This window comes from Oncorhynchus tshawytscha, linkage group LG16, assembly GCF_018296145.1.
Source record: "Oncorhynchus tshawytscha isolate Ot180627B linkage group LG16, Otsh_v2.0, whole genome shotgun sequence".
NCBI classification, from domain to species: Eukaryota; Metazoa; Chordata; class Actinopteri; order Salmoniformes; family Salmonidae; genus Oncorhynchus; species Oncorhynchus tshawytscha.
In genome coordinates, this window is record NC_056444.1 from 25,975,775 (window position 1) to 26,003,753 (window position 27,979).

Genomic DNA, 27,979 nt, shown 5'->3' on the forward strand with positions numbered 1-27,979 from the left:
AAAAGCACAACTCCTTATAAATGCAGTTTCAGCACTAGAAATGATGTTTTACTTACATTCTGTTTCCGACGATTATCAGTACACACATTGGTAAGCCTCCTTGTAAATTTGCTTATCGCTGACGTTTGAGTTGATCATTGGTTCTTACAGAAACGGAAATCGTATTGGCTAGTGATGGGAAACGTATGCCTTATCACATGACATAGCAGCACTTGCAGCATCTCCTACTAATTTTTTATGAAAGCTACATCAGCTAAAACAGTCAAACGTATTAATTTGCAACGTTTTAGCTACTCACAATAGATTATATATTTGTCTGTGTCCCCTAACTATCTGAGATATCTCTACGACTGTCAAATCAAATAAGTAACTTTTTGACAATTCCTTGGTTGCCTTTCTCGTCCACCAAAGCCTCGCGTTGCTTGTGTCCCATGACGCTTGATTCATGAGCCGACTCGTATCATAAACCGAGAGCCAATTTTCTGGAAATATACGTGCTCTCTCCCTTTATTTTTCTACGACCTTCAAAAGACACTTGCGTAGTTACCTTTTATAAAGTAAGTAGCTTAGTTAGAGTACTACTGTGTTGGGAAAAAAAAGACTTTTCAGAGCCAGTTAGTTAGCTAGCTAACGTTTAGTAGCGTAGTTAGAAATTGAGGCTAGCTAGCTGCGTTCTCCGTCTGAGTATGTACTCCAACTAACGTCAGTTAGGTACCGGTAGTAATGGCCTTGATATATAAGGCAGCCTTGCTAACCATAGCTACTGCTTGAAGGCCTGTCTGCATGACTATAACAGGTTGCATGTAAACATTATTAGCCTGCTAGTTGGCGTGTACTAACAAGCTAGTTACATGACATTGGTAGCTAATTGACTGGTTATCTCATAGCTAACTAATTCACATTGCTAACAGCTAATAGTAAAGCAACTCAAAATCAAACAACCCCTACTACCGATGCAGCATCATCTCTATCAATACGTTGTTTCGCATTTGTTGTGTTCTCATTGCTGTCTTGTCTCTTTCGATTCCAAGTGTGGAAGTCAGATTTATAAGCAAATTGCTCTCCAGATCACTCTTTTGCCCGTTTATTGACATCTTGTTTTTCCATCTGTCTGTCCAGCCAGTGGTGTCTTTGAGGGCTTTCTCCATCAACTGTGGAGACTAGGCTACTGGCCACCCACATCATTGTGATCACCTTCATTACCTGCCAGTTTAGGATGCAACGATGTACTTGTCATGCTGCTTCTCACTAATGGTATGCATCCTTATTTCCATGTCCCAGGTTGTGTCCATAATATCACCCTATTCCATATCTATATAGTGCACTACTTTTGACAAGAGCACAGGGTTTTGGTCTAAAGTAGGGCATTTTATACTAGGGAATAAAATGCCATTTGGGAGTAGTCTTGCTTTCTTTGGCTTTTGAAATGCTCACATCTTTTGCATGATCATATTGAATGTCTACTGCTCTAGTATATGGACAATTGAATCATTCTCATTGTCCTGATAACTTGCCTAGATAGAGTGAATGTTTACTATCCTGTAGCTACACTACAAGGGAAGTCTATTAAACAGCAGTGCTATGATCAGAACAATAAAGCCTCTGGCTTAGTCTCAAATGGCACCCTATTCCCTTTATAGTGCACTACTTTTGACCAGGGCCTGTAGGACTCTGGTCAAAAGTAGTGCACTATATTGGGGCCTATGGTTGAAAGTAGTGCACTATATAGGGAATAGGGTTCCATTTAGGACAGCCATTCTCCAGGCGCCAGCAGAGAGCAGTAATGTGAAACCTGACAGCCAGGGTTGAACCATGGGTTGTGTTTGCTCAGCCTCAGGTAGGAAGTGAACCGGAGGACGTCACAGAGGAGGGATGCCTGTAGAGAGTGGAAGCAGTGCCGCCGCCCGTCACACCAAGCAGAAGCGCAAGTCCCACAGCCTGTCCATTCGGCGCAGCAACAGCACTGACCAGGAGCAGCGCACAGTGACAGGCATGCAGAGAGATATGCTGGACGGACAGGTGAGTGAGCTGACTACCGCAGTAAACACACACACAAAGTAAACACACACAGTAGACACAGTACCTTAATACACAAACGTACATGTGCACACACACATGCTCTATCTCTCTTTCTCTAAAACATGAATGTTTTAAAAAGCAGTTGGCTTGTATCTGCTTATAATGTTAGTTGTTAAGATGTACTGAAATTGAAACCATTATAGGCTATTTTTAATTTTTACTATCATTGTATGTTGATTAGCATGTCAATTGTCAACCTGTTGTTGGTGGGAGGTTTGTTTCTGTAATATTACCAGGGAGAGAGGACAGTATCTGACGGTTTTTGCAACTTACTTTCTACCTGGTTTTGCAACATGCTTTAAGTAAGATGTACTTTCTCAGAGAAAGTGTAGACATACAGTACCAGTCAAAAGTTTGAACACACCTACTCATTCCGGGGTTTTTCTTTATTTTTACTATTTTCTACATTGTATAATAATAGTGAAGACAACACTATGAAATAACAGATATGGAATCATGTAGTAACCAAAAAAGTGTGAAACAAATCAAATATATTTTATATTTGAGATTCTTCAAAGTAGCCACACTTTGCTTTGATGACAGCTTAGAAAATAGTAAAAATAAATAAAATCCATTGAATGAGTATGTGTCCAAACTTTTGACTGGTACTGTACATCATGTTTCTCGTGGTCTCTTGGGGACCGAGGTGCATATTTAGCCTAGTTTATTTATTTTGAAACGGAAACGTGTGTAGTTAGTCAAGTGTGTACACAGTGTGTGTGTAGGCTAGTTAATCAAATGTGTGTGCTGTTAGCCATGGTAGTAGCCTATTAAAAATCCTCCTTCAGAGAAGAGCATAAAGACATTGTCTACTTAAGTGCCAGAGTTGCTGAAAATACATGAATGTTAAATTATTGACTCAATACATCAAATAAGTGAATTAGCCTATCTCTATTTACACATCCTGGCTTAATATTTAAGTCAAATAAGTTAGTGATTAACCATACCTCCACGATCAATCAGATAGTGTCTCACATGTAAGGTCTATTTGGAATTCAAATACAGTTGATTTGTCTCTAACAGCAAGACTAAGATCTTTTTGATGAGACAGACAGTCAGGCACCATCCCTGATGCAAACACAGTGTTTGCTACCTCAGTCAGTGAGATAATAAATCCTAGGCATACTGTTTGATCAAGACCATCTTATCATTATACCAATAAAATGGAAGTTGACAGCAGTACAGTACAGAAATTACGTTAGAATTTGTCCCCTCAATGTTTTGGGCGTTGTTAATAAATGGTGTAGGTTAGCCTCAAGTGTGAGTTGTCATGCCGAATAAGCATATCCTAGACCTAAGTATACTGGGGTGACGTTGTTTTCAGGTGACTGGCATCGGTTCTCTAGACAGTCCCTCTATAGCCTGTCATTGGCCTGTCTATCCATTCTATTTGCTCTGAGCATACAGTAACAGTACCACAAGCTACTGTTGTCTCATCAAGTTTTAATACCGTCCGCTTGTGCAGGTATGAGTATTCTTTTCATCAAGGCTCTCCATCTCCAGTACCTGTTGGCTCATTGTTGACCGTATCCAGCCGCCAGCCACTATCAAATCAAATCAAAATATTTGGGTCACATACACATGTTTAGCAGATGTAAATGCTTGTGCTTCTAGTTCCGACAGTGCAGCAATATCTAACGAGTAATATCTAACAAGTTCACAACATATATCCAATAAACACAAATCTAAGTAAAGGAATATTTGGACAAGCAGTGTCTGAGCGGCATAGTGCTGAGTTACCGCCACTCTGATATCTAATAGTTCTTCCCGGCTGTATATAATAGCACATAACATCTTCTGGGCTAACAGTGTAAGAAATAATACATGAAAAACAAAATAATGCAAAGTTTTCTAAGAACTAGAAAGCGAGGCTGCCCTCTCGGTCGGTGCCATCTTGGCAGAATCTACTACTACACTAGAGGTTAGGCCCTCATATCCTTTCACTCGCTAACCAAGGAGATCTTTATGCACATGATTGAGCAGCTTTGAAAGACTCAAGGGGCTGGCTGTTTGCTGCAAATTGCCTTTAAAAAAAATGTATACATAGGGTGTTTACATGTGCCATTGACTGAATGGCGAGAGAGTGGTTAACCTCATTCTCACTCACTCTCGTGGTCTTGAACGTATTGGGTGTGTGTCAATTTAAAGAACTCAGATATAGGCTATTTGGTTTCCTCATGTCATATTACAGTTTAGTGACTAAGCTACAGTTGAAGTCGGAAGTTTACATTTAAACTCAGTTTTTCACAATTCTTGACATTTAACAGGGGAGTAAAAATTCCCTGTCTTAGGTCAGTTAGTATCACCACTTTATTTTAAGAATGTGAAATGTTAGAATAATAGTAGAGAGAATGATTTATTTAAGCTTTTCTTTCTTTCATCACATTCCCATACACTCAATTAGTATTTGGTAGCATTGCCTTTAAATTGAACATTTCAGGTAGCCTTCCACAAGCCTCCCACAATAAGTTGGGTGAATTTTGGCCCATTCCTCCTGACAGAGCTGGTGTAACTGAGTCAGGTTTGTAGGCCTCCTTGCTTGCACATGCTTTTTCAGTTCTGCCCACAACTTTTCTATCGGATTGAGGTCACTGCTTTGTGATGGCCACTCCAATACCTTGACTTTGTTGTACTTAAGCCATTTTGCCACAACTTTGGAAGTATGCTTGGGGTCATTGTCCATTTGGAAGACCCATTTGCGACCAAGCTTTAACTTCCTGACTGATGTCTTGAGATGTTGCTTCAATATATCCACATAATTTTCCTGCCTCATGATGCCATCCATTTTGTGAAGTGCACCAGTCCCCCCTGCAGTAAAGCACCCCCACAACATGATGCTGTCACCCCCGTGCTTCACAGTTGGGAGGGTGTTCTTCAGCTTGAAAGCCTCCCCCTTTTCCCTCCAAACATAACGATGGTCTTTATGGCCAAAAAGTTATATTTTTGCTTCATCAGACCAGAGGACATTTCTCCAAAAAGTACCATCTTAGTCCCCATGTGCAGTTGCAAACCCTAGTCTGACTTTTTTATGGCGGTTTTGGGGCAGTGGCTTCTTCCTTGCTGAGTGGCCTTTCAGGTTATGTCGATATAGGACTCATTTTTACTGTGGATATAGATACTTTTGTATCTTTTTCCTCCAGCATCTTCACAAGGTCCTTTACTGTTGTTCTGGGATTGATTTGCACTTTTCGCACCAAAGTACGTTCATCTCTAGGAGACAGAATGCGTCTCCTTCCTAAGCGGTATGAAGGCTGCATGGTCCCATGGTGTTTATACTTGCGTACTATTGTTTGTACAGATGAATGTGGTACCTTCAGGCGTTTGGAAATTGCTCTCAAGGATGAACCAGTCATGTGGAGCTCCAAAATTATTTTTTGGCTGATTTCTTTTGATTTTCCCATGATGTTAAGCAAAGAGGCACTGAGTTTGAAGGTAGGCTTTGAAATACATCCACAGGTACACCCCCAATTGACTCAAATTATGTTAATTAGCCTATCAGAAGCTTCTAAAGCCATGACATAATTTTCTGGAATTTTCCAAGCTGTTCAAAGGCACAGTCAACATAGTGTATGTAAACTTCTGACCCACTGGGATTGTGATTCCGTAAATGTTAAGTGAAATAATCTGTCTGTAAACAATTGTTGGAAAAATGACTTGTGTCATGCACAAAGTAGATGTCCTAACCGACCTGCGAAAACTATAGTTTGTTCCCAAGAAATTTGTGGAGTGTTTGAAAAACTAGTTCTAATGACTCCAACCTGAGTGTATGAAACTTCCGACTTCAACTATATGGATAGCAGCAGTTTCAGTAGCTGTCAAAACCGTATGTCTTTTCATGGTGGCCTACTTTTCTTTGCATAGTTTTAATCTGCGTACATGCAAACTGTTCACTGGGAACTGTCAGTTGTAGAGAAAGGAGATACTGGTAAGTCAGAACAAAAGGTAGTTCAATATTGTTTTGTAATGAGACATTTTTGGCTGTGTTCTTGTGATGGACTACTGTCTGTAACTTGGTTTTACGGTAGTGACATCTGTGTTAGTTAGTGAATTTACTTACTATAGTTACAGTCAGTGCAAAAATTGTGTCTATTTTGCATCAGTTACAGAAAACAATGGCTTGTCATGTCTGGATAGATATTCGCCTGTCAGACTGTGAAGTTGTTTAATGAAACTGCTTCCCTTTTTCCGTCCAATGGATACGGAACTGCTGTTTATTTTATGACGTTGAAGTTAACAGTTCTTGTTTGTTTGCAGGACTCCAAGTTGCCCCTATCCTTGCGGAGCAATCTACTAGACCTGTTTGGCCAGATAGAGCGGGAGTTTGAGAATCTCTACATCGAAAACTTAGAATGTAAGTGAGAACAAGAGGGCGTATCATGTGTATTTAATGTAATGCACAAAATGGATGATTATTGATTTGCCTATTTACATACAGATAGTAACTGATCAATGGATAATGTTATGGAGGTGTTGTAGGAAGGAACGCCTGCCCCCTTTTATGTTTATGTCAAACTCACTATTTGTAACCCAAACACTATTTCCAATGATCTTTCTCTGCTTTTGACCATATGCTACATTCTTCTTGTGTACTGGTTGTTCAATAATGGTGCTTTTGAGTCTGAATGTAACCTTTATTTAACTAAGCAAGTCAGTTAAGAACAAATTACTTTTTACAATGACGGCCTACTGGGGAACAGTGGGTTAAACTGCCTTGTTCAGGGGCAGAACAACAGATTTTTACCTTGCCAGCTCGGGGACTGATTGGCTGCCACAGTCGTCTACTGCTCATCCACCGGTTTGTTTTATGTTTGTGGGGGTGAAATACTGATCTTGAGGAAGCTGATTGACTTCCTTGTGGTTTTGTAGTGACTGTCTGTCATCTCTTTTGTCCGATAACCGTGTGTGTGCGCTAATTCTGCAGTGCGCCGGGAAATTGATACACTCAACGAGCGCCTAGTATCCGAAGGACAAACCATCGATGGAGGAGAGCTGAGCAAAGGAGCTCTGAAAGCGAAAGGTACAGTTAACCTGAAGTATAGTATTTAGTCTTCGCTTGAGGAATAATAAAGTTGTATTGCATTTGGTATAGGCTTAGATATTGTTAATTGATTTGCTAGTTTCTTTTCACTGGCTTTTCTTGTAGTAAATGTAAGTGCTACCCTAGTGTTAAACCATTCAAATGAACAAGGTACAGTTTTGTTATCTTTGCATATAGTCTGAATCACATCACAGTATTACTACATGGGCTGACACAGCAGTAAAGCCAAGATTATGACGAATAGATTGTTTTTTTATAGTCTAGGGGTGTTTTATTCCTTCCTCTCTGAGAATGAAATCCAACCTGTTTCTCTAACAATCGAACCATGTGTTCATCTTCGTGTGCGTACACAGCCAGTCACAGTACCAGCCAGCTCTCTCAGAAACTGATGACCACGTACAAAGCCTCCACGAGCAAGGTATGTTTGATTACACACTGTGCTACACACTGGTGCTCATTCATTGTTGATTATGAGGAAGTAAGAGTAAGCTTCTATGTAAACATTCTAGCTGTTTCAGATCATTAGAGCTTGTGTAATGATTTACTGCTATCAAAAGCCCTTTTGTAACTAAGTTGTGGTTCAGATGAATACTTCCTTTCCTGCAAATGTTTATTGAACGACTGAACAGATCTGTATTGACTGAAAGCTTTTACTTGTTTCAATATTTAACTCCACAGTTAAGTGTTGTACTTTTATGTTTATGTCAAACTCACTATTTGTAACCCAAACACTATTTCCAATGATCTTTCTCTGCTTTTGACCATATGCTACATTCTTCTTGTGTACTGGTTGTTCAATAATGGTGCTTTTGAGTCTGAATGTAACCTTTATTTAACTAGGCAAGTCAGTTAAGAACAAATTATTTTTTACAATGACGGCCTACCGGGGAACAGTCTGGCCTTGTTCGGGGGCAAAACAACAGATTTTTACCTTGCCAGCTCGGGGATTCGATCCAGCAACCTTTCGGTTACTGGCCCAACGCTCTAATCACTAGGCTACCTGCCGCCCCAAAATAATAATGAATAAGGCACAGTTACTGTTCACAGGGTAGTAGTGAGCCGGTGTGTCAGTAATGGATTGGACTTACAGAGCCTTTTTACCGGGTGAGGTACTCAAAGCGCCTTTTTACCGGGTGAGGTACTCAAAGCGCTTTACGTAGTAAGGGGGAAACTCGTCTCATCCAGCACCAATGTGTGGTTGGTGAGTGAGAACATTGTGGTGTCTCCTCTCTGTAGATAGTGTCGAGTTTCAAAGCCACCACGTCCAGAGCTGTGTGTCAGATCCTGAGGGAGTATGTGGGCCACCGGGATGGCATCTGGGACCTGGCGGTCACACGGAACTCACCTGTGGTTCTTGGGACCGCATCAGCAGGTCAGATATGTCACCTCTAAGGTGGACCTGAAATTGAAATGTATACATTTGAAAGGATAAACTTCAAAAACAACAAGAGAAACGCTTACACATTTAGGCTACATGTTAACATATGAAGAGGTGGACATCATTGTCTAATGACTGGGGTCTGGAATTGTGCTGATGAAGTACTAGGAGGTGTTTTTAGATATAAACTTGCTGGGAAATGTTTTGCCACTAAGCTTTGGATAAATATAGTTAACTTTTTTTTTTTTTTTCAATGTTCCCCACAGACCACTCTGCTGCTCTGTGGAGTATAGAGACAGGAAAATGTCTGCTTAGATATGCTGGCCATGCCGGATCAGTCAACTCCATCAAGTTTCACCCTACGGAACAGATGGCCCTGACAGGTATGCTAACGTATGGTAATGCCACGAAAACACCACATGCAGGTGTTAACCTGTGTTGTAGATTCATCAATGACTGTTGTAGTTAGTTCAGCTGTTCAACTGTGCCATCACCTCAGTACAGATGTGTTGAAACATCTCTCTCATCAGAGAGTGTTCACTTACCTTTCCCTCCATTTTGACGTGTTTCATCGTCCCATTCATAATCTCTGTTCTCTCTGTGTTTGTTTGCTATGGTAGCTGTAAGTTGGCACATCGTTAGAACTACGAGATGTGATCGATGACTGCCTGTGTGTGTGGTGGTGTGTTTGCTGAAGTGACACTTCTCAGTCCATCTGTGTTTATTCATGTTTGTGTGTGTGTGTTCGTGTTTCCTCAGCGTCTGGGGACCAGACGGCTCACATCTGGCGCTACATGGTGCAACTGCCCGTCATCCCGCCTCTAGCAGATATCAGCGTGAGTCTCATTCCCTGTCCTCTACTCACAGCCCCACTCACTCACTCACTGATTCATTCACCACCCTTCATCATATCTCTCATATAACTTCTTATGGCTGCAATCCCACGATATGACAACAACCAGTGAAAGTACAGGGTGCCATATTCAAAAGAACAGACATCTCATAATTACAATTCCTCAAACATACAGTGGTGCAAAAAAGTATTTAGTCAGCCACCAATTGTGCAAGTTCTCCCACTTAAAAAGATGAGAGGCCTGTAATTTTCATCATAGGTACACTTCAACTATGACAGACAAAATTAGGGGGGAAAAAATGCAAAAAATGTACATGTATCTTACATCGTTTTCAAGGTAGTCTTGTTGTTAATCCCACCACAGTGTCCGATTTCAAATAGGATTTACGGGGAAAGCACCACAAACGATGATGTTAGGTCACCAACAACTCACTAAAATACACAGCCAATTTTACCAGCCAAAGAGAGAGAGAAAAAAAGCACAAATAGAGAAAATTCATCACTAAACTTTGATACTTTTCATCAGATGACACTCATAGGACTTCATGTTACACAATACATGCATGTTTTGTTTGATAAAGTTCATATTTATATAAAAAAATCAGAGTTTACATTGGCGCGTTACATTCACTAGTTTTAAAAACATCGTGATTTTGCATAGCCACATCGATTCAACAGAAGTACTCATCATAAATGTAGATGATAATACAAGTTATACACATGGAATTAGAGATATACCTCTCCTTAATGCAACCGCTGTGTCAGATTTATTTAAAAAAACTTTACGGAAAAAGAAACCCATGCAATAATCTGAGACGGCGCTCAGAAGTAAAAATCACCACAGCCGCAACGATGGTGTCAACAAAAACAAGAAATTACATGCTAAATATTCCCTTACCTTTGATGATCTACATCAGAAAGCACTCCAGGAATCCCAGGTCCACAATAAATGTTTGTTTTGTTCGATAATATCCGTTATTTATGTCCAAATACCTTATTTTTTTAGCGCGTTTGGTATACATATCCAAACGTTCATTCTGGTCAGCGTTACATCGGACAAAAACTTCAAAAAGTTATATTACAGGTCGAAGAAACATTTCAAACTAAGTACAGAATCAATCATTAGGATGTTTTTAACATATAGCTTCAATAAAGTTCCAACCGGAGTATTCCTTCTTGTCTTCATGGGCAATGGAACGCAAGTGGGTACCATGAGGAATAAGCGTGATCAGAAAATGGCTGCTTGATAGACACCTGATACATTCTGCTCCCATTCACTTCCACAACACCATAGAAGTCTCATTAAAATGTCTATTATTGGTTGACATCTAGTGGAACCCCTAGGCAGTGCAACATCATTAATATCTCAAGGGGATTTAATTGGGGACTCTGAATACATACAAAGCTCAGATTTCTCACTTCCTGTTTTGATTTCAACTTAGGATTTTGCCTGCCATATGAGTTCTGTTATACTCAGACATCATTCAAACAGTTTTAGAAACGTTAGAGTGTTTTCTATCTAACACTAATAATAATACGCATATATTAGCAACTGAGACTGAGGAGCAGGCCGTTTACTTTAGGCCCCTTATTCATCCAAGCTACTCAAATACTGCCCCCCAGCCATAAGAAGATAAGGACCTTTCTCTCATGTGTACATTTACTCATACACTGTCCTCTCTCTCATATACCACTAACTCACTCATAGTTACTCCTAAATAGGAGGAGATACATTTTAAGGTAAGGGCCCTGTAAAGAAACTCTGTTCCTCTCTGTTCCCCCGCTGCCCTAGGCACTGTGTGACGACGAGCTGGACTTCTCAGACAGGGAGGATGGTGACGGGGACGGGGAGGGTCCGTGCAGTGAGGTCCCCACCATCCGCGTGGCCACCACCACCTTGAAGAGCCACCAAGGGGTGGTCATCGCTGCAGACTGGCTGGTAGGGGGCAAGCAGGTGGTCACTGCTTCCTGGGACCGGGCTGCCAACCTATATGAGGTGGAGACCTCAGAGCTGGTCCACACACTGACAGGTAGGCACAGAGGACGGACACATCCCGCCTATAGGAGTGTAGTGGAATCTAAGTATCTGCATATGTATTATCAATGGTTCTCTTCATTGCAATCTCCTCTCCCCTCTGCATTCTGTGGTGGGCAACGCTACAATGTAAAAAAATACATTCAAACCTGTGCCCGAGCGAGCCCCTGGCTGTTGTTTACGAAATCCAATAAACTAGCCTGCCAATATTGTTGCACTTCTGAATTCTAGGGTCCTAGGCCTAGTTACATGGTCTGTAACCTGAATAAATGGGTACATTTATGTGAGAAATCGGTGTTTGAGGACAGTGCTATGTGCCCAGGAGACAACAACTTGCCAAGTTCAGGAGAAGCTCTGTCTTAACGATCCACTTGGACGAGAGGTCATGTTCAGATGGGGACAAAAATAAATATATACAAAAAGGAAAACCACTATAAAATCTACTGAGTCAAGTCTGCCCTTTTACCTCTATTTAATATGGGAGATTATTCAATAGCAACCAGTGCCTAAAATGAACACCTGCGGGTGTGGGTATGTGGGTATATTTTGGCGTTGGCGGGTCAAATGTATATTTCACCAACCATGTTGGCGGGTGGTCAGGGCTCCACAGTGCGAGCATTTCACTCGTGTTTCCCTAATAAAAAAATATTGCAGTTTTGAAACTGCAGTAACTGCAGTCGACTGTGGTGTTTTGGTCACAGTAATAGCATAATAACTGCAGTGTACTGCAGTTCAACTGCAAAATTGCTACAGTAAAAAAAGGTATTATTTTGGACACAGTAGTTTCATACTGCACTCTAACTGCAGTTATAAACTGGGTGTTACGAGCCCTGAATGTTGATTGGCTGACAGTTGTGGTATCAGACAGTATACCACTGGTATGACAAAACATTTCAATTTACTACTCTAATTACATTGGTAACCAGTTTATAATAGCAATGGTACCTTCGGTTTGTGGTATATGGCCAATATACCACGGCTAAGGGCTGTATCCAGGCACTCTGTGTTGTGCACAAGAACAGCCCTCAGCTGTGGTACGTTGGCCATATACCACACCTCCTCGGGCCTTATTGCAGTCAAAGTGCAGTATAATGAAGCAATCTCTTTTCGTAGGGGTTGTGAATAGAAATATGATTACATTTATAGTCAAATAAATGCTGCAGTAGCTGTTCTCAAAGTATTTCTGACGTTTTGTTTCATAGCTGGTAAATTAATGGTACAAAATCAAAGGACTACGAATCTATAGAGCTTATTCCACCTCGCACTGTGACACTGCCTGGCTAGGGGCTGTGCCCACGTAAAGAGCTGTAAAGAGCATTTTTAGAAGCGCTGCGCACAAGCATACACGTTGTCTGATTTCCTTTAAATGAAAGTCTACTGAAGTGAGACTGTCCTTGTGTCTCTTGGCTATTTACATTGTTTTGTTCACAAGCTAGGTTGTTTTTCTATGTTTGAGTTTCAACTTCTAGTGAAGTGAAGATGACGCTTCTACTAGTCAGACTCACCCTTACGAAAAAAGATTGCAGTCAGAGTGCAGTATAACTGCAGTTTGTTGCAAATACTGTGTCCAAAACAACAATGTTCAGTGCAGTAACCGCAGTTACAGTGCAGTAACCGCAGTTCAACTGCATTGTACTGTAGTTATTCTCCAAAATACCATGCGACTGTAGTCATTGCACTTTTAATGCAGTTTAAAAACTGAAATATTTTTTTGTAAGGGCAATCTCACAGGCACAAACATGACTCAAGTCGGACTACCACAGTAACCTCCCGCCAACCATTAAGTGGGCAGGTGAATTTGTCTCTGTAATATTTTGGTCAAATTAAGTTCAACAATATACCACATGACTTCTTACTAGTAATACATTTGTTTTAGAAACATTACAAACCATGCTCATTTGTTTTTGTTTTTTGAGTTATTGTAGTGTAAAAAATATATTTGGGCTGGTAAAAAAATCTTGAGTGGCTGGTAAATGTTATGCCCTTATGGAAACGCTTGGTATCCCTGGAGTTAAACAGTTTAGATACCTGGGAGTTGATGTCCACCCCACAGTCCAATTCATAGTTACAAATAATTACAACAAGATTCTCAAAGACGTGGTGTCAGATCTGGAAAGATCAACATTTCCAAATTCATTAAAATCACAGATCTCTATTATCAAAATGAACACGCTTCCTCTGCATTCCTCCGTCTCTAAAACATGCCTCCATTGCATTAAACAACATACTCTGTCAAGGAAAAATAGGGCAGGTGGCCAATGCCTTCCAATTTTGTATTTATTATTTCTGGTCATTTGTTCTCTGGCCTCTTTCCACATGGTTTGATCCAGATGCTAAGGTGGCTTGGCATCCCATAGAGGACCTACCTAGGTACAACCTACCTAGTACAACCTACCTAGTACATTCGCACAGGTTTCAGGATCTGGTCCACGCCAACGTCTCCTTGAGATACTCCAAAACAAAATGTGTCCCCTAAATAACACTGGCCATCTCTGTGTGTCGCACTGTTGAAAAATGATCCAAAATCAATTGATGCAATCACTCTCCTTGGTTCCACAATTCCGACATCTGTTTGGGGGGCCGCCCTATATCCTTCCACCACTGGAGTGACAAGGGTGTACACATCAAGGTAATGTTCTCGATGAGGGAGGGCTCTGTGCATTTTAGAATTTACAAACAACTTTTAATTTATGGGGAAAATCATTATTTTATTTACAACTTTGCTCTGCCATGCGAAACACTACCAATTCACCCCCTCCCCCGGAAAATTGTTGAGATCTGGCCTAAACCCAGGGCACTGGTTTCTGAGAAGCGTCTCAGAAGGCCCTGTCAATTGACCACTACGGAAGAGAGACTTCTGACCTTCAGTCACTGAAATTAACTGGCAAACTGTAATCAAATTCCTTCTAGAAATCCTCATCAACAGAACAACCATTTACATTTTGTCTTGATCTTTGATCTTATCTGACCAGCGCAGGCTGTTCCAAATGAAAATAAATCCAACATTGAAATGCTCTCTATGCCCTCAGGATGCTCCTGGTACCTTAATTCATATGGTCTGGGAGTGCCCTGAGGTATCCCAATTCTGGAGACTAGTCTTCAATATGCTCTCCACAATGCACTCTAAACATGTTCCATGCTCAGTGCAGATTATACTCTTCAGTGACACCTCCAAATTGGATCTCTCTTTGCAAGAAAAGCAATTATGGCTGGCTGGCCTCACGGCCAATGTTTACCTGTCGATGGAAACCTCCCCATTTCACTGTCTAAACATTAATGGTTACTGTCTTTTACTGACATGACTCAATAAGAGCTTTCGGTGGCGCAACTGCATGGCGCATAATGCCATAACATTCACTATTGGACTTCTGCAGTGGTTAAGATAAAATAATACCTTTTTAAATTACCTTGAGTATCTGTAGCGGTCATGTGGGTGGGTGTAGTGGTCCTGTGGGAGGGTAAGAGGGGGCTGTGTCTAATTTGGATCCGGCACCTCTTGAGTTTTGGATTGTTCCAGGATCCAGTAGGCCTACCTCTCATGACATTTTTTTTCCCACTGTTTGTAAAGTTACATTCTGAATAAAAGCAATCAGAGTTGATTTGAGTTGGCTTTGTAATTCTAATGTCCCCGAATTGTAAAAAGAAAGAATTCAGTCCGTGCCTAATTTTCTAAGAATTGATCTGGGTTGGGCGGCCTGGGTTTATCGTTTGCGAAACGTAGCCTAGAGACCAACACCTGGCCGTTGCTGTGGGGAGAGAGAGAAGCGTGCCTGTATCTCTTACAGAACTAGAATGACATTCACTTTATATTACAGTACCAGTCAACAGTTTGGACACACCTACCTACTCATTCAAGGGTTTTTCTTTATTTAATTTTTTTTATACATTGTAGAATAATAGTGAAGACATCAACACTTTGAAATAACACTTATGGAATCATGTAGAAACCAAAAAAGTGTTAAACAAATCAAAATATATTGCATATTCTTCAAAGTAGCCACCCTTTGCCTTGATGGCAGCTTTGCACACTCTTGGCATTCTCTCAACCAGCTTCACCTGGAATGCTTTTCCAACAGCCTTGAAGGAGTTCCAGCATATGCTGGCTGCTTTCACTCTGTGGTCCAACTCATCCCAAACCATCTCAATTGGGTTGAGGTTGGGTGATTGTAGAGGCCAGGTCATCTGATGCAGCAATCCATCACTCTCCTTGGTCAAATAGCCCTTACACAGAATGGAGGTGTGTTTTGGGTCATTGTCTTGTTGAAAAACAAATGATAGTCCCACTAAGCGCAAACCAGATGGTGGCGTATCGCTGCAGAATGCTGTGGTAGCGATGATGCTGGTTAAGTGTGCCTTGTATTCTAAATAAATCACAGACGGTCACCAGCAAAGCACCATCACACCTCCTCCTCCATGCTTCACGGTGGGAACCACACATGCGGAGATCATCCGTTCACCTACTCTGCGTCTCACAAAGACATGGCGCTTGGAACAAAAAATCTCTAATTTGGACTCATCAGACAAAAGGACAGATTTCCACCAGTCTAATGTCCATTGCTCGTGTTTCTTGGCCGAAGCAAGTCTCTTCTTCTTATTGGTGTCGTTTAGTAGTGTTTTTTTGCATCAATTTAACCACGAAGGCCTGATTCACGCAGTTGAACAGTTGATGTTGAGATGTGTCTGTTACTTGAACTCTGAAGCATTTATTTGGGCTACAATTTCTGAGGCTGGTAACTAATGAACTTATCCTCTGCAGCAGAGGTAACTCAGGGTCTTCCTTTCCTGTTGCTGTCCTCATGAGAAGCAGTTTCATCATAGCGCTGGATGGTTTTTGCGACTGCACTTGAAGAAACTTTCAAAGTTGTTGACATTTTCCGGATTGACTGACCTTCATGTAATGATGGACTGTTCTTGCCATAATATGGACTTGGTCTTTTACCAAATAGGGCTATCTTCTGTATACCACCCCTACCTTGTCACAACACAACTGATTGGCTCAAACACATTAAGAAGGAAAGAAATTCCTAAGCTGTGCAAAGCTGTCATCAAGGCAAAGGGTGGCTACTTAGAAGATTTTCAAATATAAAATCTATTTTGATTTGTGCAACACCTTTTTTCGTTACTACATGTTTCCATGTGTTATTTCATAGTTTTGATGTCTTCACTATTATTCTATAATGTAGGAAATTGTAAAAATAAAGAAAAACCCTTGAATGAGTAGGTGTGTCCAAACTTTTGACTGGTACTGTATATCTCTCCCTCTCTGCTCAGATTGACATGAGCCTGCAACTATCGTCTCTCCTGCGTTGCAATTCATCATTTATTTCCTTATAGAATAATAGCCGCGGGAAGGGTGTTGCAGCACCCATGAATTGAAAAACATTTGCCAACATTATAGAATTACTGCTGTCTGTTCAGAAAATAAATTAAATCATTCAGTACTCTACACCAGGAGAAAGCCGATAATTTAGCCACAGAGGATCAATGGCTTTTAAATGTTTTATTATTGCCTAGCTGTGGATTGTGTGTAGCCCAATCACAGTCCAGAATGTGTGGCAAATCTGTCAGTGAACAGCATGCAGCCAAAACAGGACTTTCGCAATATTTCAAATACAATCCCGGGAAAACAAAGGTTGGAAAGCAAATTGCTCCTGCTGAAAAGAGAAGACTCTAATCTGTCTGTAGAGGCTACCAAAATATTCAATCAACTTCCAAATAGGCCTATTGAGTGGACGGCATTGTTTTACAAAGTAAAACAAGAGAGATGCTTTTGGCATGAGCGCATCAGCCATCTCCGGTGTGTGAGCTGTACATCATTGGACGAGTTAGTGAAGCTGGAAAGCTTTTTTTAGGACTATAATTTCCTCATTTTGTACCATATGTGTGTCTCCACACACCTAGGCCTAGGCTATTGATGGATTCAAGACAAGGTTGTTTTTATTGACCTCAGATTCTGTTTGTCAGTGTCAAAGTAGCCTGTCATTTTGCTCATTTGTGCGGTATTAAAAAAGATGCTGCTAAATGTCAAATTGCATGAAATGCTTTTAGAAAAGGACACATTTTGTCCTGGACCCTAGGCTACAAAAAGTGGCATGAGGGTAAAGTTTTAGAATCCTGTTATTTTCTCATTTGTTTAATTTTATGATTAAGTGTGGGTCATTTTTACCCCTCTGTCAATAGAAATTAAATTAAATGTTAAACAAAGATTCAAAACCAAACAAAAGGTCTCATGGACACCAAACAAACCAGCAGCCTCACGGTTTGCAAGCTGAGACCCTGAATGACGATCACCTTAATTATCAGCACCTGATATGTGTATCAACCAGGCTCAGCACCTGGACAAAGTTGCTGCTGCCCCCCGTGGGAATGAATTGTTGAAGTGTATCCTGGATAGTGTATTTGTCTCTGCCCTAACACTAACCTTGCCCTCATATCATAACACTGTCATGTTAAGTATAGTTTTACACGGACCCAAATCTTTAATACTGTATGTGTGTGTCCAGGCCACGACCAGGAGCTGACCCACTGCTGTACCCATCCAAGCCAGCGTCTGGTGGTCACCTCGTCCAGAGACACCACCTTCCGTCTGTGGGACTTCAGAGACCCCTCCATCCACTCTGTTAACGTGTTTCAGGGACACACCGAGTGAGTTACACACACACACACACACACACACACAGTCCCCGACAAGCAATTTAGGTGCTTAACGTCACACGTAATGTCATATTGTTATTTCAGTGGCTATACTATACATAATATTCACTAAAACAGAAGCAGTTGTAAGGTTGGAGCTAATTCCTCCACAAGATGGCAGTGCAACATCTTAATTTCACCCATAGAGCAGTCGCTACATCACCACTCTGAAGCGTTCTCCAACCATTTTCAGTGTTTTTATGTTTTTCTTTCTTTTTAAAAACATGTCACATTAATTCCCTGTGCCCGACTGGCTTTAGGCAAAATCCTCCACTTGCCTCTTTATCATTTATTATTGAGCACTTCATCTTCACCACTTTGACCACCTTCTGAGACTCTCTCTTCCTCCCTTCAGCTCTCTCCATTTATCACTCCGTTTCCCCGTTAATCCCTCGCTCATCCTCGCTCTGTGTAATTTGGCCCCTCTCGTTCCAATGCTGTTAAAGGCTCAATTTGAGTGGCTCATTTGAAAACGTGGACTGTCAGCTCCCCCCAAACCCTCCACCCTCCCCCTTACTCTCAAACCATTTGAATGTGACTCCTGTCGTCAGTCTCGTTAATGCAAAGTGGTGTAGTACAGGCAGGCTGCTTCTGGCAGCCTTTGATTGCTGGGGATTACATGGTGCTCATTATGTTCGACCCCAACATGTATAATTCCTACAGATCCCCACTTTCATTCTCTCTCATAGACAATCACTGTAATGAGATTAGCACAAGCACACAGCCAGCCACTCACTGTGTGTGTGTGTGTGTGTGTGTGTCGGCTGTCTGTCGTGGCCTGTTAGTGCTAAGGCAATTACCTTCTCCTTCCTCTCTCTACGTTCACAGCATCTCAAGCAAGTCAACTGATACCTCCTCCACTCACCTGAATCACTCCCTCGCTCGCCCTCACTCTCACCCTCGCTCTCTCTTGCTCGCCTTTTTGTAAGACAAAAAGGGATAGTTTTTTTGAGCTAAGTCAACCATTGAGCAACAGCTGCAGTTCATTGTAGTCAAAACTACCACATAAAGCTCACCCATGATGTGAAGTGCTCTAAAAACATGGCTGCGTATAACTTTGTAGCTTTAGTACTCTGATAAATGCTCAAAAATTGTCCAAATTGAAAATTACTCAAACTATCCACGTGTGAACAAAGTCTGTGTCCCTCTTGAACCATTCATAGTTATTCATCTTTATACGAGCTCTTTAACTAAGAACTATATTATAACTCAGTCCCTCAGAACCCTTAGCAGTAATGATGAGTGGGAGGAGGTTTATTTATATTCATAGGTAGGCAGTGAGATCGTGTCTTACTGTTCTGTTTCTAGACCTGGAATAATAAATTACTTGTTTAAGAACGTATTTACTTTAACACGTGCAAACTGTATCCGAAAAACTGCGCTCTCGTGTGTGTGTGTTAGCTGAGACAGCTGTTAGTCCTAATGAGTGTCAGTCATAGCAGTGTGTGTGCTGATTGAGGCCCTCTCAGGGAACCCAGTGTTGCAGTAGACTGTTTGTGTGTGTACTGTCAGCTGTAGGGAGACGCTTGGCTGCCCTGCACCCAACAAGATGAATGAGGCCCACACACAGCCTGGCAGGAGGCCTCCCTGTGAAGGCACAGTCGGACGCACGCGCGCGCACACAAACTCATGTCCCCTGGCCCTGGAACTCCCTACAACCGCTTTGTCCCGCCACACACACACGTCATGTGGAGCCATGAGTTATGAGCTGCTGAGTGACACCACAGAGGGGCTTTCCCTTAGGGAGCTCCTGTCGTACACACTGACAGCAGGGGGTTAGAAATGCTGCAATCTGTTTCAGAAGGGACAAATATGTGACAAACAAAATGCCTGATTAGTTTGACTGTCGAGAGTAGCTGTTGGTCATATCACTGCTACCAAATACCAAGCCCCTCATTTGGACACACATTGTACCATTTGCAGAATGTTTTCGTACAGTACTTTAAAATGCCAATTGTAATCATTGGTTAAATCGCAGAGGGGTGTCTTAGGATGTTTGGATTAGATGTTTCTTCCCACAGTATCTGTCTCTTGTTCAGAGGTTTGTCTTGTCTGAATTGGCTCCGCAGTGTGACTGAAGAAGAATATAATGGCCTAGCTGTTATGCCTAGCGGTTAAGAGCGTTGGGCCAATAACAGAAAGGTCGCTGGTTCAAATCCCCAAGCCGACTAGGAAAACTCTGTGCCCGTTGAGCAAGGTGCTTAACCATAATTGCTCCTGTCAGTCGTTCTGGATAAGAGTGTATGCTAAATGACTAAAATGAACAGTTGAAATCGGAAGTTTACATAAACCTTAGCCAAATACATTTCAGCTTTTCATAATTCCTGACATTTAATCCTAGTAAAATTCCCTGTTTTAGGTCAGCTAGGATCACCACTTTATTTGAAGAATGTGAAATGTCAGATTAATAGTAGAGAGAGTGATTTATTTCAGCTTTTATTTCTTGCATCACATTCTCAGTGGGTCAGAAGTGTACATACACTCAATTAGTATTTGGTAGCATTGCCATTAAATTGTTTAACTTGGGTCAAATGTTTCGGGTAGCCTTCCACAAGTTTCCCACAATAAGTTGGGTGAATTTTGGCTCATTCCTCCTGACAGAGCTGGTGTAACGGAGTCAGGTTTGTAGGCCTCCTTGCTTGCACACACTTTTTCAATTCTGCCCACAAATTTTCTATAGGATTGCGGTCAGGGCTTTTTGATGGCCACTCCAATACCTTGACTTTGTTGTCCTTAAACCATTTTGCCACAACTTTGGAAGTATGCTTGGGGTCATTGTCCATTTGGAAGACCCATTTGTGACCAAGCTTTAAGTTCCTGAGTTCCTCAAGACTGATGTCTTGAGATGTTGCTTCAATATATCCACATAATTTTCCAGCCTATTTTGTGAAGTGCGCCAATCCCTTCTGCAGCAAAGCACCCCCACAACATGGTGCTGCCACCCCCGTGCTTCACGGTTGGGATGGTGTTCTTCAACCTGCAAGCCTTCCCCCTTTTTCTCCAAACATAACGATGGTCATTATGGACAAACAGTTCTATTTTGTTTCATCAGACCAGAGGACATTTCTCCAAAAAGTACAATGAGGTCTTGGCTAATATCTTTTGATTTTCCCATGATGTCAAGCAAAGAGGCACTGAGATTGAAGGTAGGCCTTGAAATACATCCACAGGTACGACTCCAATGGACTCAAATTATGTTAATTAGCCTATCAGAAGCTTCTAAAGCCATGACATCATTTTCTGGAATTTTCCAAGCTGTTTCAAGGCACAGTCAACTTAGTGTATGTAAATTTCTGCCTCACTGGAATTGTGATACAGTGAATTATAAGTGAAATAATCTGTCTGTAAACAATTTTTGGAAAAATGACTTGTGTCATGCACAAAGTAGATGTCCTAACCGAATTGCCAAAGCTTCTTTGTTTACAAGAAATTTGTGGAATGGTTGAAAAACGAGTTTTAATGACTCCAACCTAAGTGTATGTCAACTGACTTCAACTGTAAATGTAAAAATTGAATGTTTTCCTATAACATGTCCTCTTGACAGAGCAGCACAGTGTAATGTTGCAGGGGAGCATCAGTGTAAAGGGTTTAATAGATAGAGAGCTTTGGGAAGGAGTAGCTCATTTGCAGTGTCTTCAGACGCAATTATAGCTAATGCACAGTGACAGAGCATGGTGGCAGTCAAAAGCACAGCATATTCAGCCTCTAAGTCCCCCCTCCTTATAATTGTGAAATAATTGAAAGTGCGCCCCCAAATGGCACCCTATTCGCTGTGTAGTGCACTATTTTTGACCAGGATCCACATAGCTCTGGTCAACAGCAGTGCACTGTATAGGGAACAGGGTGCCTTTTGGGACACGGCCAATGTACATGAGCTAACACGTAAAGTGCAGATGAGAAGTGGCAGCAGACTTGCTTTACCAACGGGATGCCATGTCGCGTTTGTCTCTCGCTTCTGTTCCGAGGCGTTTGATCACAGGCAGGCATCTGTGTGTGTGTCTGTGTGTGCGTGCATGTGTCTGTGTCTGTCTAACACAGCGCTTCAGAGGAATATGCCAACATAAATCTGATTCTATAGTCACTGTGAATGTTCGTCTCAGTGCAATTTAAACATAATGTCACGTTGGAAAAAATATAGAGAACAGGTTCTATTTGACAGGCTAGAATCTTCTATAAATATGATATGCATAGAAACGGGGAGGAAATGTTTGATCGTTAATATACTCAAACAAAGAAATGACACCGAATTATTTTATTTTATGTACGCCAAATATATGTTCAGGATAGTTGCTGGAAAATCCTATGTATTATTTGTAATGCAGAATCTACACTCACATTAATGATAGCTAAGAATGTAGAAGATCATGTCCAGGATTAATAGGTGGACGTCTCTCGTTAGCCTTTAACAAAGACTGGCCCAGTCACTGATACCTCTGGGCCTTCTCCTTCCCTCCCACCCCCTTCTCCCCTTTTCCTAATGAGCCTTGACCCTGCTTGTCAGTTGGCTCAGGAGAGACTTTCAGAATACCTCCCAAGTTATAATAGGACTTTAATAACGTAACCTTACCTTACAATGTCAAAAAGTGCATTGGACTGGTTAGCTATTCCCTATATAGTGTACTACTTATGACCTGAGCACTATGAGCCTGGGTCAAAAGTAGTACACTGTATAGGGGATAGGATGCCATTTGGGATTTAAAATTGCCCATGAGCGAGCCCCCCCCCCGGTGGTCATATACGTACAGTTGGGCAGGGCCCCACATCTTTAATACGGCAGAGTTTAGCCCCTTAATTAAACCGTAATATAATGTCAATTTAAATTAAAGATGGCTAGGAGTTAGCCAGTGAGTGAGGCTAAGGTGGTGCAGCATGGGGCTTTTCTGCTGCTAATCTTAATCAGAACGAACAGAGCGCCAAATCGAATCCTCCTGGCTCCTTCAGTAGAGAGAGGGAGAGAGAGGGGGGGTTGGAAGAAAAAGATGACAGTGATGTGTGAAATGAATAAGAAATCTTAAATGAGTCCATTAAAGGAATGGTCCTGACCTCAGCGACGTGTGAGAGCGACGCGCTACATCACGCCTGGCTCCCGCCTGGGAAGTTGTGCTGAGGTGAGCACTTTTGGGCCAACCTCTACTGACCCTCAGAGACTATGGTGACTTTCAAGACACTCACACAACCCCCCCCAGGCTAAGCACTCTGAGCACGTCCTCAGGCTACTGATGTCAGAACATGCCCTCTACACTGTCACTCTGCTCCAATAGCTGTGGCTCACAGATCCCCCCCCACCAACCAGCCTCCCCAGTGCCGGAGGCAGGCGTACCCAGTGACGGCACACTGAGAGGCAACCACAGGGCTGGGGAGAGGAGCTCCACTCTGGAACTGCCTGATTGTTACACCCCCGCTGGTAGATTATTAAAAATAGCCTTAACCTCCCTCCTCACGGTTTATATCACTCTCATTTATGAATGACTGTGTGACGGCAGGGAGATGACTCTCCCCACAGGCTGAATGACTTCACTTGAATCACACATGATGAGTCTTAGAAGAAAAGTAACACACCTTTAAAGATCCACATAAAGTGAAACTGCACCACTGGTTGCCCCAGCGGGTTAGTTATTAGTTAAATAAACGGTGTTTGTTGTTTGAATGAACGCCTTTGATGTTGTAATATCGCAAACGGATGTGGTAGTTTCACTGCTACGAATTCCAGCTTTAATAGACTCCATTTTCCTGTTGTTTGTCAGCAGTGTTTTGATGTGATCTCTTTGAGATACTTTTTAGTTTGTTTTTGATTTGGTACGCTACATGGCCAGAAGTATGTGGACACCTGCTCGTCGAAGATCTCATTCCAAAATCTTGGGATTAATATGGAGTTGTTCCCTCCCTTTGCTACTATAACATCATCCACTCTTCTGGGAAGGCTTTCTAGTAGATGTTGGAACATTCCTGCAGGGATTTGCTTCCATTCAGCCACAAACATTATTGAGGTTGGGCACTGATGTTGGGCTAGGCCTGGCTCGCAGTCGGTGTTTCAATACATCCCAAAGGTGTTCGATGGGGTTTAGGTAAGGGTTCTGTGCAGTCCAGTCAAATTCTTCCACGCTGATCTCAACAAACTATTTCTGTATGGACCTCGCTTTATGCACAGGGACATTGTCATGCTAAAACAGGAAAGGGCCTTCCCAAAACTGTTGCCACAAAGTTGGATGCACAGAATCGTCTAGAATATCATTGTGTGCTATAGTGTTCAAATTTCCCTTCACTGGAACTAAGGGGCCTAGCCCGAATCGTGAAAAGCAGCCCCAGATCATTATTCCTCCTTCACCAAACTTTACAGTTGGTACTATGCATTTGGGCAGGTCGCGTTCTCCTGGCGTCCGCCAAACCCAGATTCATCCGTCAGACTGCCAGATGGTGAAGCGTGATTCATCACTCCAGAGAACGTGTTTCCACTGTTCCAGAGTCCAATGGCAACGAGCTTTACACCACTCCAGCCGACGCTTGGCATTGTTCATGGTGATCTTAGGCTTGTGTGCGGCTGCTCAGCCATGGAAACCCATTTCATGAAGCTCCCGAAGGACAGTTATTGTGCTGACGTTGCTTCCAGAGGCCGTTTGGAACTCCGTACTGAGTGTTGCAAATGAGCACAGACAATTTTTACCGCGCTTCAGCACTCGACAGGCCCATTCGGTGAGCTTGAAAGTCACTGAGCTCTTCGGTAAGGCCACTCTATTGCAACCGAGGACAGATGATTTTTACCGCGCTACATGCTTCAGCACTTGGCGGTTCCATTCTGTGAGCTTGTGTGGCCTACCACTTCACAGCTGAACCGTTGTTGCTCCTAGATGTTTCCACTTCACAATAACAGCACTTACAGTTGACCGGGCAGCTCTAGCATGGCAGATATTTGACAAAGTGACTTGTTGTAAAGGTGGCATCCTATGAGAGTGCCACGTTGAAAGTCATTGAGCTCTTCAGTAAGGCCATTCTATTGCCAATGTTGTCTATGGAGATTGCATGGCTGTTTGCTTGATTTTTATACACCTGTCAGCAAACGGTGTGGCTAAAATAGCCGAATCCAGTCATTTGGTCACACTTTTGTCCATGTAGTGTAGATTTGATGGCTTTAAGAGATTTTAACAATGATCATTCTGTTTCTAACATTCTGTGTCTCTCCAGCACGGTGACGTCAGCTGTCTTCACAGTGGGGGACAACGTGGTGTCGGGGAGTGACGATCGCACCGTCAAGGTGTGGGACTTGAAGAACATGAGGTCGCCCATAGCAACCATCCGCACGGACTCTGCTGTTAACAGGTAGGAGAGACATTTAGTTGTATGTGAGAGCTGAAAGAGCTGAAAAAAGACCAGGAGATCATACAATTCAGAACATTTCATGGTCATGTTTTCCAAAATGTTTATGTTTTAGTTTGAACTCAAGCACAGTTCAGATTGATAGTTTAGGTGTAGTGGTTGAGTGACAGCTCCACCTGTACATATAGTTATTAATAGCGTTGTCAAGAACACATCAAGTCAAGCTTTATTCCCTTCTCTTGTCTAACACGCCATACTCTCCGTCTGAACTCCTTCCAGGATAAGTGTCTCAGCCAACCAAAGAATCATCGCTCTCCCACACGACAATCGGCAAGTCAGGCTGTTTGACATGACTGGAGTAAGACTGGCACGACTACCACGCAGCAACAGACAGGTAGGTGCTGAGGGAAGAGAGCGGGAGGGAAGGAGGAAAGATTCTCCATCTATCCTTCTGTCACACAGATAGTCCCTTCCTGAGAGGGGGAGGGAGGGAGAAACAATGGGAGCGAGATGAGGAGGAAAGATTCTCCATCTCTTTCTGTCACACAGACAGCCCCTTCTGTAGAGAGGTAGAGAGTGGGAGGAGAGAGTGAGTGGAGGAAAGATTCTCCATCCTATTTCCACACATAGTCACTTCCTGCAGGCTGAGTGCTGACACTGCCTCAGTGTCTATAGCCATTAACACTGCTGATGTGGAAATGTACTTCTGCGTACCAGCGAGGTCAAAGGGTTGTTGTTGGGGGTTCTAACTTGTGTGGGTTGTGTGTAGCTGTGTGATACTGTACACAACTCAATTGAAGTCTGTTTGAGCTTTGTTATCCATGTTGTGTGGTCTTTGAGGTTTTTCTGTGTTGGTATGTGCCTGTGTATTCCAGGGTCATCGACGCATGGTGTGCTGCTCGGTGTGGAACGAGGAGAATGCGTCATGTAACCTGTTCACCTGTGGCTTCGACCGGCAAGCCATCGGATGGAACATAAACATCCCAGCTCTGCTGCAGGAGAAGTGATGCAGGACAAGTGACACACACACTGCACATACACGGGCGTGCAGACACACACACACTACACACATACCACTGTATTTGATGTATATTATCTCCATCCACTTTGCATGGACTGAGTGTTTTTGTGTGTTTTAATGGAGAGGACAAAGTCATATTTTAAACCCATCTATATATGTAAAAAATATATTTGGTTGACTCCAGAAAACACTACTTCTATGGTGTTGTTTACTGCTGATGAACATGAATGGGTGAATAGCAAGCCCTAGTTGATCTTGCATGCACTCAAACTCCCGTCAATGTATTTGTAAAACTGTCTGAAGAACGATAGGAGAGGCAATACATTTGTACCATGCGTATCATATGGTGGCCTGGTCTAACCCAGATGGATGATCTTTGCACTGAGTGGGTAATCTTGTCTGTTTTCACCCTCTTTGGCCTGCATGATCAAGGGCTAGGAGTTTACTATACTGTATCATCTAGAGACCTACACATTTGACCTACTGAGTTGTTTTGAGTCAGTCACATTTTACACTGTCCATTGTACAGATTTCCTTTTAAAAACACATTTAAACAATTGTTTGCCATGCTGTTAGGATACATCTGCCTTGTTCTTTCTATACTGTGTAGTACTCAATATGACTATGTGGGTGTACTGTAGATTTGACAATGGGGAACCTGCAATGATGTTTTTTTGCAAGAAAATACATTCATGCATGCAGCAGCAATGGGGCTTGTTCAATATCATATTTCACATTTCCTCCATGGGTCACAATGTGCTGATATGGTTACTGGTCACCTGCTTAGATAAATATGCTTGACTGATATTGATGTTTGCTGTACATAGATCTCAATGAAAATGATAGATGATCAGCTTGAAGTGTGTAGTCCCCCTGGCCAGTACACTGTTTACTGTATTGCATGGGCTAATCTAATGTTGAATATGTGATCATAACATCCTCCAATAGCAAAGCCACAAAAGAGCTCAATAAAATTATTTGGTTAATTATCACCATGGTTACACGGGAAATTGGCTGAGGCGCGTCAGGATGAAGTATAGTTTGGATGGTTAGGGCCAGGAGTTTTTCCTGACTCATGTTACCTGACTACAAAGAAATTAAATTGTAGTTATAGGATACACAGTGCCTTCAGAAAGTATTCACACCCCTTGACTTTTTCCACATTTTGTTGTTAAAGTGGGATAAAAATGTATTTAATTGTCATTTTTTTGGCAATCTACACAAAATACTCTGTCGGAAGTAGAAGAAAAATATATATATTTTTTATCTTTGGAAAATAAACACTAACTTATCTTGATTAGATAACTATTCAACCCCCCCGAGTCAATACTTGTACTAATTTTTGCCGCTGATTTACAACTGTGAGTATTTCTGGGCATGTCTCTTAAGAGCTTTGCACACCTGGCTTGTACAATATTGCCCATTATTCTTACAAAATGTTTTGATCTCTGTCAAGTTGGTTGTTGATCATTGCTACACAGCCATTATCAAGTCTTGCCATAGATTTTTAAGCCGATTTCTAAGTCGAAACTGTAACTAGGCCAATCGAACATTCAACATCGTCTTGGTAA

At 42.0% G+C, this 27,979-nt stretch overlaps 1 protein-coding gene across 4 annotated transcripts; it reads left to right on the forward strand.

The window, feature by feature from the left end:
- Nucleotides 1–27,971, forward strand: LOC112215574 (WD repeat-containing protein 37). 4 transcript variants are annotated; one of them, XM_024374701.2, is made up of 14 exons: nucleotides 1–90; nucleotides 1,120–1,254; nucleotides 1,832–2,019; nucleotides 6,334–6,430; nucleotides 7,001–7,096; nucleotides 7,471–7,535; nucleotides 8,354–8,489; nucleotides 8,762–8,878; nucleotides 9,255–9,331; nucleotides 11,141–11,378; nucleotides 17,887–18,028; nucleotides 25,256–25,390; nucleotides 25,667–25,781; nucleotides 26,263–27,971. In XM_024374701.2, the coding sequence occupies exons 3-14, from the start codon at nucleotides 1,873–1,875 to the stop codon at nucleotides 26,392–26,394; spliced, it is 1,497 nt and encodes a 498-aa protein (XP_024230469.1). In that variant the 5' UTR covers nucleotides 1–90; nucleotides 1,120–1,254; nucleotides 1,832–1,872; the 3' UTR covers nucleotides 26,395–27,971. The 4 variants fall into 4 exon arrangements, with proteins under 4 accessions (XP_024230469.1, XP_024230471.1, XP_024230470.1 ...); XM_024374700.2 differs by lacking the exon at nucleotides 1–90 and adding an exon at nucleotides 249–557; XM_024374703.2 differs by lacking the exon at nucleotides 1,120–1,254.
- Nucleotides 27,972–27,979: the final 8 nt, after the last annotated feature.